The 10,137-nt window shown below is 52.2% G+C and overlaps 1 protein-coding gene across 1 annotated transcript in view; it reads left to right on the plus strand.

The window, feature by feature from the left end:
• Window positions 1–10,137, plus strand: part of RIMBP2 (RIMS binding protein 2) — a 93,820-nt gene that overhangs the window by 63,796 nt on the left and 19,887 nt on the right. The window contains exons 11-13 of the mRNA XM_077761720.1: window positions 545–1,006; window positions 3,065–3,208; window positions 9,379–9,537. Coding sequence (XP_077617846.1) covers window positions 545–1,006; window positions 3,065–3,208; window positions 9,379–9,537 — 765 coding nt within the window. The remainder of the gene's footprint in view (window positions 1–544; window positions 1,007–3,064; window positions 3,209–9,378; window positions 9,538–10,137) is intronic.

Consider the following 10,137-nt stretch of genomic DNA (forward strand, 5'->3'; position numbering starts at 1 on the left):
CCTCTGCCCCCCCCACTCCCCCAGGACTCCCCTCTGCTCCTCTCCTCCCATAGGCCTCCCCTCTGCTTCCCTCCTTCCCCGGACTCCCCCTCCCCCCATCCTCCAGGAGCCCCTCTGCTCCACAGGGAAAGCTGTAGGCAGGCCGTGCTCTCTGGAAGAGGATCTGTCCTCCCTCGATGGCGGCAGGAAGGGGGCCTCTGCCTGGCCCCTCTCCCCCATCCAGCTTTGGTAGTTTACACTGACTGTTCTTATGCCTCTGGGGCCCCTGCATCTATGTCTGCATTGGTGCTGGATGTGGAAGGAAAAGCGTGGCCCTAGTTTGTGCCCTGGAAACCTCCAACAGCTGGCAGGGGCGGGTCTGTAGAGGTCCCCAGCCCGGTCCCCTCCCTGAGGCCCATTTGATCCCCAGGCCAGGCAGTGTGTCTAGCTGGGCACGGATGGGCCCCGGTCCCTGGGCACGAGAGGCTGCCTCGTGCTGGTCAGGGTGCAGGGGGACATGCTGGGGGGATGCGGGCAGCCTGTGACCGGCATTCTTCCCGCGCAGGTGGCTGAGGTCATCTCCCCCGTGGCGGACAGCACGGCCGTGGAGCTCATGCGGCTGCGGAGCCTGGAAGCCAAGGGCGTGACCGTGCGGACCCTCTCTGCACAGGGCGAGTCCATAGACTCTGCCTTCGCTGCCATTCCCCCTGACCTCCTGGTGCCTCCAACCCCTCACCCGAGAACTGCCCCCACACCGAAGCCATTAGCAAGTGCCGGACCCCCCGATACCAAAGACGAGCACCCAGGTGCCCATATCACGGTGGGTGAGGCCTGGGAGCAGAGTCGGGCCCCAGCCCCTGCCCACGGGCACATGCTGGAGCCACCCAGCATGCACGGCCTGGGCCCAGGGCGGCGGTCACCCTCGCCCAGCCGGATCCTGCCACAGCCGCAGGGCACCCCGGTCTCCACCTCCGTCGCCAAAGCCATGGCCCGGGAAGCCGCACAGAGGGTGGCAGAGAGCAGCCGGGTAAGGCTGGGTTTCTTCTTCCTGGTTCCTTCCACTGCCCTCGGCCTCTCTGGGAGGGAGCACCCTTCCACACCCGCGGGCCTGCGGAGAGGACTGCTCTGGGTGCTGGCACCTGGTGGCCACCCTGCCCTGGAGGGAGGAGGCCACGTGTGTCTTTCAGTGTCCCTGTGGCCTGCATTTTCGGCCAGATCCTGGTGGAATCAAAGTGTGATTTCATTATGTGACTAAGGACTCATGTAACCAAGAAAATGGCAATCTACCAGCCTGGCTCAGAAAACAGGCTGTGAGCAACCCGCTGGCCAGGCTCTGTTCTGTGTTGAGGGTCTGAGTGGTACCTTCTGGAAGTCGGCTCAGGGACCTGCTTCCTGAATGATGCTTGTGTCCTGGTTCCGCATACTTTAGGGCCACAGCTTTGTGTGTGCGTGCTTGCGTGTGTGTGTGTGTGTGCGCATGCGCACGCACGCATGGGTACATGCACATATGCTCATGCTTACATGTAAGGTAGTTACACATCTGCACACACTGACATTAATGTGCCCATATGCAAACATATATACAGAGCTATGTTTATATACATGTGCATAAATATACGTGTATACCCACATGCGGAAATGCATATACAAATATAGTCACATGCCTGTTCCTAGAAACTGTCGGGCCGTGGGGACAGAGGACATTTGGATGATGAGAGGCCATATTCCAGACAACACGTACAGTGAGGGGTGAAATAGAAACACCTGCGAAGTGATGCCTCCCATCCAGGCCTGGGAGCATGAGGTCTGGAATGAGGCTGGGCCATGTGCCCCTCCCCGCCAGGGATGGAGCCCTCATCCCTACCTCGGGGACATGAGTCTACCAGGGTGCCCAGCGTGCCTGCTGCGGCCTGCGGCCAGGGCTCGGGCAGAGGGGACATCACGGTCAGCGTCCCTCTCCACTCTGCCTGTCCAGCCTCTGGGGTCCCAGGAGCCTGACCCCTGGCAGCGCCCTCTCTGAGCTGCAGGTGGTGAGATCCTTGCCAGTGCTGGGAACCCCCGCTTCCGGGATGTTCCCAGGGCAGGGCCAGTGTGCCTTCCGGCTGGGGACCAGGTCAGGGCTCCTCAGTAAGGGCGCGGACCCTGAAGGTCAGAGCCAGGAGGGACGAGAGGGGCAGTGACAGCCTTATGTCTCCTGAAACACTGCCGGTCCAGGCGTGTATGTGACATCTCCCAGTTGGTTCAGGCTAGGCCTGGAATACTTAAGAGTTAAACACTCATTTGTGACTCCTGACGAGAGAAGATGTTTCTGGATATGCACACTGGTCAGGGGTGCCACGCCCGTGCTGCGTCTTACGAGGCAGAAGCCCAGGCCCGGAATGCCAGTCCTTGGTGCTTTCGGCGAAGCTCTGTGGGCAGGTGCCCGGGCAGGGTCCCCGAGAGCAGGCTGGAGCCAGAGACTGGGGCTGCTGGTGCCCTGGTCAGCTCGCTTTTCCGAAGGCATGGAGAGAAAGGGAACGTCGTTTTTCAAGAGAACGTTAGTTGATCAGATCGAGAGCCAGGCAAATGAGACAAATGGAGAAAGAACTTTCCGTTGGTTTCTTTTCTTTTTTTTTTAATTTCTTTTTTAATGTTTTATTTATTTCTAGGAGAGAGAGAGAGACAGCGTGAGCAGGGGAGGGTCAGAGAGAGAGGGAGTCACAGACTGAAACAGGTTCCAGGCTCCGAGCTGGCAGTCAGCACAGAGCCCGACGTGGGGCTCGAACCCATGAACCGCGAGATCATGATCTAAGCGAAAGTCGGACGCTCAACCGACTAAGCCACCCAGGCGCCCCACTTTCCGTTGGTTTCTATAGGTTACTGCCAGCAAAGAAGTGGCTCTTGTAAGGGAGGGGGGTAGCACATCAGAAAACCTGCCCAAGCCCAGAGGCCAGTGCTGGGCCACTTGACATGGGCCCCTGCTGCTGGTGGCCTCCAGCGGGACGAAGCTGGGCAGAGGAAGGGCGGAGCCCAGAAGACATGGGGCCTGGAAGCCGCGTTCCCGTCTGCAGCCCTTCCTGACTGCTTCTTTCCTTCTCCTTCCAAGTTAGAGAAAAGGAGCATCTTCCTGGAGAGGGCTGGCGGTCTGTACGCAAACTCGGATGAGGAGGACGGCTACGACTCGCCGGACATCAAGAGAAGGGGCGCCTCGGTGGACGACTTTCTGAGAGGCTCAGAGCTTGGCAAGCAGGTGAGTGTCGACGGGGGTCCCCACCGGCCTCTGCACAACCAGAGGCGTCCCTGTCCCTGGGAGAGAGGAGGAGGTGCCCGGCCCGGTTATGGCAATCGGTCAGTTTGGGAAGTTGAGATTTAACGATGCCTGTGCATTTGTGACCTCACTTGGGGATGATTCCAGAAGGCTTCCACACTCCCTGACTCCCGGTGCTGGTGTCTGGTCATGGGGACGGTGTTGTGGGTCAGGTAGACCCACGGATAATCACCTGGTCAGCTAGGGCTACCCTTTGTTCCTTCACTTTTGCTGATCGGAAAAATGTTTGCTGGTTACCTGCTACGTGCCAGGGATCAGGGGAGACTTAGGAGTTCAAGGGTCCGTGTCCTGCCCCCAGAGCACAGCCTGTCCGTGCTCCCCTTCCAGACCAGCCTCCGGGGTGGCAGGTGCGCCCGGTGTGGGCGCTGGCTCCCGTTCCTGGTAGCGTGCACACCAACCGAGGCGTCCTTGATTGGTGTCAAGTCCCACAGTGTCCGGTGTCAGGGCGTGAAGACACCGCAGATACCGGGTCATCTGCCACCCACAGCGCACACAAGGCAGGGCAGTGTCAGGCCTGGGGGCGGAGCTGGACACGGACACTGGGGTCCCGGCCCGGCCCTGCCTGGCCGGCTATAGGTCTGCAGCCAAGTTACCCGGCCTCTGCAGCCATCGGGTTCTTTGCAAGGTTGAAAGAATTCTCCTTGCATTAATGTTAACACAAGAAACAGAATGCCCGACTAATAATACAAAGGCGACGAAGATATTTCATTACCCCCTGATACAGGAAGCCCAGCTAGCAGGTTGCAAGGTTGATTCAGCTGTCCGGGTGTGTCTGGGCTCAGGGTTTTGATCTTCCATCTTTTGGCCTTTCTCTCGTGGTTACAAAGTGGCTGCCATGGCTGATAATCACACCCTCGTGTGTCAGCACCCCAGGGAGGGAGAAAAAAGAAATGGGCTTTCTTTTCAGGTACTTTTCTCTCTTTTTAAAAAAATATAATTTATTGTCAAGTTGGCTAACATATGGTATATACAGTGTGCTCTTGGCTTCGGAGGTAGATTCCCATGATTCATTGCTTACGTACAACACCCAGTGCTGATCCCAACAAGTGCCCTCCTCCGTGGCCGTCACCCATCCACCCCCTGCAAACCTCCCATCAACTCTCAGCTGGTGTTCTCTGTATTTAAGAGTCTCTTATGGTTTGGCTTCCTCTCAGTTTGTAACTTTTTTTCTTTCCCTTTCTACATGGTCCTCTGTTAAGTTTCTCAGCTTCCACATATGAGTGAGAACATAGGATATTTGTCTTTCTCTGTCTGACTTATTTCACTCAGCATAATACCCTCAAGTTCCATCCCCGTTGCTGCAAATGGCAGGATTTTATTCTTTCTTATTGCCGAGTAGTATTCCATCGTATAGATGAACCACATCTTACCTATTCGTCCGTTGATGGACACTTAGGCTCTTTCCATGATTTGGCTATTGTTGAGAGTGCCGCTATGAACATTGGGGTGCATGTGCCCCTGTGCATCAGCACTCCTGTGTCCCTTGGGTAAGTTCCTAGCAGTGCTATTGCTGGGTCGTAGGGTGGTTGTATGTTTATTTTTTGAGGAAGATCCATCCTGTTCTCCAGAGGGGCTGCACCAGTTTGCATTCCCACCCACAGCACAAGAGGGTTCCTGTTTCCCCACATCCTTGCCAGCGTCTTTTGTTTCCTGAGTGGTTCATGTCAGCCACTCTGACCACTGTGAGGTGGCATCTCATTGAGGTTTTGATTTGTATTTCCCTGATGATGAGTGACGTCGAGCATTTTTTCATGTTGTCTATTGGCCATCTGGATGTGTTCTTTGGAAAAGCATCTATTCCTGTGTTTTGCCCATTTCTTCACTGGATTGTTTGTTTTTTGGGTGGTGAGTTTGATAAGTTCTCTATAGATTTTGGATACTAATCCTTTATCTGATATGTCATTTGAAAATATCTTCTCCCATTCTGTCGATTATCTTTTAGTTTTGCTGATTGTTTCCTTCGTCATGCAGAAGTTTTTATCTTGGTGAGGTCCCAATAGTTGATTTTTGCTTTTGTTTCCCTTGCTACATATCGAGCAAGAAATTACCGTGGCTGAGGTCAGAGAGGTTGTTGTCTGCTTTCTTCTCTAGGGTTTTGATGGTTTTTTTGTCTCACATTCAAGTCGTTCATGCATCTTGGGTTTATTTTTGTGTGTGGTGTAAGAAAGTGGTCCAGCTTCATTCTTCTGCATGTTGGTGTCCAGTTCTCCCCGCGCCGTTTGCTGAAGAGACTGTCTTTCTTCCGTTAGATGCTCTTTCCTGCTTTGTCAAAGATTAGTTGGCCATACATTTGTGGGTCTCATTCTGGGTTCTCTATTCCATTGGTCTATGTGTCTCTTTTTGTGCCAATACCATACTGTCTTGGTGATGACAGCTTTGTAGTAGTAAGGCCAACGTCAGGGATTGTGATGCCTCCCACTTTTTTCTTTTTCAACTTTACGTTGGATATTTGGGGCCTTTTTGGTTCTGTACAAATTCTAGGATTGTTTGTTCCAGCTCTGAGAAAAATGCTGGTGCTATTTGGATTGGGATGACATTGAATGTGTAGATTGCTTTGGGCAGTATTGACATTTTAACAGTATTTGTTCTTCCAATCTATGAGCACAGAATGCTTTTCCATTTCTTTGTGTCTTCTTCAATACCTTCATAAATTTTCTATAGTTTTCAGCATACAGGTCTTTTACCTCCTTGGTTAGGTTTATTCCTAGGTGTTTTATGATTCTTGGTGCAATTGTAAATGGGATCAATTCCTTGATATCTCTGTTGATTCATTATTGTTGTATAGACATGCAACCGATTCTGTGCATTAATTTTGTATCCTGTGACTTTGCTGAATTCATGGATCAGCTCTAGCAGCTTTTTGTTGGAGTCTGTCAGGTTTTCCATGTAGGGTATCATGTCATCTGCGAAAAGTGAGAGTTTGACTTCTTTGTGAATTCTGATGCCTTTGATTTCCTTTTGTTGTCTGATGGCTGATGCTTGGACTTCCAGCACTATGGTAAACAGCAGTGGTGAGAGTGGACATCCTGTCGTGTTCCTGATCTCAGATGGGAAAGCTCTGTTTTTCCCCATTGAGGATGATATTAACTGTGGGCTTTTCATATATGGCTCTCATGATGTTTAAGTACATTCCTTGTATCCCGACTTTCTTGAAGGTTTTTATTAAGAAAAACCTTTTGACAAAAAGCATTTTATCAAATGCTTTTTCTGCATCCATTGACAGGATCATATGGTTCTTATCCTTTTTTTTTTAATTAATATGACATATCATAGTGATTGATTTGCAAATATTGAACCAGCCCTGTAACCCAGGAATGAATCCTACTTGATCATGGTGAATGATTCTTTTTATATGCTGTTGAATTCTATTTGCTAGTATGTTGTTGAGAATTTTCACATCTGTATTCATCAGCGATATTGACCTGTAACTCTTTTTAGTGGGGTCTCTGTCTGGTTTGAGAGTCAAGGTAATGCTGGCTTCACAGAATGAGTCCGGAATCTTTTTTTCCGTTTCTCTTTTTTGGAACATTTTTCCCATTTTTGAGAAGAATGGGTATTAACTGTGCTTTAAATGTCGGGTAGAATTCCCCAGAGAAGCCATCTGGCCCAGGACTCTTATTTGTTGGGACATTTTTGATAATTGACTAAATTTCTTCACTAGCTATGGGTCTGTTAAAATTTTCTATTTTTTCCCATTTGAGGTTTGGTGGTGTGTGGGTATCTAGGAGTTTGTCCATTTCTTCCAGGCTGTCCTGTTTGTTGGCATATAATTTTTCATAGTATTCCCTGATAATTGCTTGTATTTCTGGTTGTGATAAACTCATTTTCATTCATGATTTTATCTCTTTGGGCCCTCTCTCTTTTCTTTTTGAGAAGCCTGGCTAGGGGTTTGTTAATTTTGTTTATTCTTTCAAAAAACCCAGCTCTTTGATTCATTGATCTGTTCTACTGTTTTGTTTGGATTCTGTATTTATTTCTGCTCTGATCTTTATTATTTTTCATCTTCTTCTGGTCTTGGGGTTTCTTTGCTGTTCCGCTTCTAGTTCCTTTAGGTGTGCCGTTAGGTTTTGTATTTGGGATTTTTGTTGCTTTTTGAGCTAGGCCTGGGTTGCAATGTATTTTCCTCTTAGGACTGCCTTTGCTGCATCCCAAAGGGTTTGGACTGTTGTGTTCTCATTTTCATTTGCTTCTATATATTTCAAATTTCTTCTTTAATTTCCTGGCTGAACCATTCGTTCTTTACTAGGATGCTCTTTAATCTCCATGCATTTGGAGGTTTTCTAAATTTTTTCTTCTGGTTGATTGCAAGTTTCATAGCATTGTGATCCGAAAATACACACGGTATGATTTTAATTCTTTCATATTTATTGAGGCCTGTTTTGTGGCCCAGTATGTAATCTATCTTGGAGAATGTGCACTTGAGAAGAAGGTCTATTCTGTTGTTTTAGGATGCAAAGTTCTGAATATATCTGTCAGGTCCATCTGGTCCAGTGTATCATTCAGGGCCATTGTTTCTTTTTAAAAAATTTTTTTAAAAATATTTATTTATTTTTGAGACAGAGAGAGAGAGACAGTGTGCAAGTATGGGAGGGGCAGAGAGAGAGGAAGACACAGAATCCGAAGCAGGCTCCAGGCTTCGAGCAGTTAGCATAGAGCCCGACATGGGGCTTGAACCCATGAACTGTGAGATCATATCCTGAGCCGAAGTCGGACGCTCAACCGACTGAGCCACCCAGGCGCCCCCAGGGCCATTGTTTATTGATTTTCTGCCTAGATGATCTGTCCGTGGCTGTAAGTGGGGTGGTAAAGTCTCTTGCAATTACGGTATTCCTGTCAATAAGCTTGCTTATGTTTGTGATGAACTGATTTAAATATTTATATATTTATATATTAAACTCAGGCACTTTTCTCTTACCTGGCACAGAAGTCACCTCCAGCTACATCTCACTGGGCAGCCTGGGGTCATGTGCCCAACACTGAGAGAGGGGCAGGGTCCCCACCAGTGGCGTACCTGGCCAGCAACAGACGCCTCTTCCCATGCCATGATTAATTCCCACGCCACGGGGTTGGAATCCGGGGAGCCTGTTCTCTTCTAAGGGGGTTCTGTCCTGTGCCCCTGGGGAGACCTCGTTAAAGCCGGCCTGGTCTTTGTTTATTGAAAGCCATTTGTTGTGTGTCTCCTTGGTGCCTGAGTGAATTACAGCGGGAACAGCTCAAGCCCGAGGTGACAAAGGCTCCGGCTAAGAAACTTCCCAGCCACTTCTTGCCATCAGTGCAGGCCGAACCTGAGGTCACGAACTTCGTGTGGCCGGAAGTGCTTGCATATCTTTGTCCAGGGTAGTAATTGAAAGCTGGAGTGTTTTAATAAGGGTGTCACAGGATGCTGTGAAATGCATTCGTCTGTCGCCCACCAGGAAAATAAACCATTCTTCGTCAACACCATCTAGCGAAGGCAGAGTGCGTTCATAAATGTGAGCTCATCAGCGCGCTCAGTTTAGGCTGGTTAAATACTGCAGATGTTGGGTGACGGGCACTCCGTGAGTGAGGACGCGGGCCTGAGCTGCAGCTGAGCTCCTGGCTGGGCCTCTCTGTGTTTCTGTTCACGTGTTAGCCAATCCCAAAGGAGGCTTTTCTGTGAAACGGTTCATGTGGCCCCCAAGCTGGGCGCAGGGTGAACGCGGCCCATGGCGGGGAGTCCACTGCCTGCCCAGGCTGGGCTGTCCCCCAGACACACCAGAGCGCGTGTATCAGACTATGTGGTATTCGTAAGAGTCTTCAGTGCCTTTACCTGCTGCAGAGGCGCCCACTTCCCACCACCCGCCGCTCTGCACACCTGCCGCCACCTGAGCCTGCAGGGGTGTCCGCTCTTCCCGCCGGGCTCTCTCTGCCCTCGGGGCTCACGCGCTTGGTGGGACGGGGACGTGCAGGCCCTCGTCTCTGGTGGTGGAGCGACACGCACTTGCACACACGTGTGCCCATACGCACACATACACGCACACACACGGGTCTGGGGCCTGCAAGGCCCAGAGCAGGGGAAGGGTGCCCCGGGCCAACCCCGGGGTGCCACGGTGTCCCCTGCTCTTGGCCCCCAGCCGCACTGTTGCCACGGAGATGAGTACCACACGGAGAGCAGCCGGGGCTCCGACCTGTCCGACATCATGGAGGAGGACGAGGAGGAGCTCTGCTCTGAGATGCAGCTGGAGGACGGTGGCAGGAGGCGGCCCAGCGGCACGTCCCACAGCGCCCTCAAGGTCAGTGGCCAGGGTCACCGGTTCTCTCTGCGCCGCCTGGGGCTCCCCTTCTCTGCCCCTCCGTGGGGACCTCGCCCTGCTGTTTGGACCGGCGTCTCCCTCGGCGCTGAGCTTGTGGTCAGGAGCTCCCCCATCTCCCAACCGGAGCTCGCCCCAAGAGTCCAGGAGGAGGAGCTGCCGAGAGCATCCCCCTCCCAGGGGTGCACAGCTCGGTACCGGGGATCCAGTAGGATAGAAGAGCACAGGGAAGACCCCCGCCCCAGCCTTGAGTGCCGATCACAGAGCCAGCAGCCAGGGCACAGGCCAGTCTGAGTCAGACTGGGGCCAGGGGTGGCGTGGCCCCGGGGGACTTTGCAGATTTCTGGGAACCGGAGAAGCTGGGGCGCGCAATGCTCCACGGGGCACGGAGGCCCGAGGAGGGTGGGGCTTCGGGGGCTCTACGGGCTCCACCCACAGGCCCCTTCCCAGACACACCCAGAGCCCCGCCTCCAGTGTGGCTGCCAGTCTGGGACTGGATGGGGGTCACCTTCATGGAACCTGAGCTTGAGGCCTCGGGAGAGAACAGTAGGGGGCCTGCCCCTGTGGGCGTCCCCGTGTGCT

Source organism: Crocuta crocuta, unplaced genomic scaffold, assembly GCF_008692635.1.
Source record: "Crocuta crocuta isolate KB4526 unplaced genomic scaffold, BGI_CrCroc_1.0 scaffold862, whole genome shotgun sequence".
Lineage (NCBI taxonomy): Eukaryota > Metazoa > Chordata > Mammalia > Carnivora > Hyaenidae > Crocuta > Crocuta crocuta.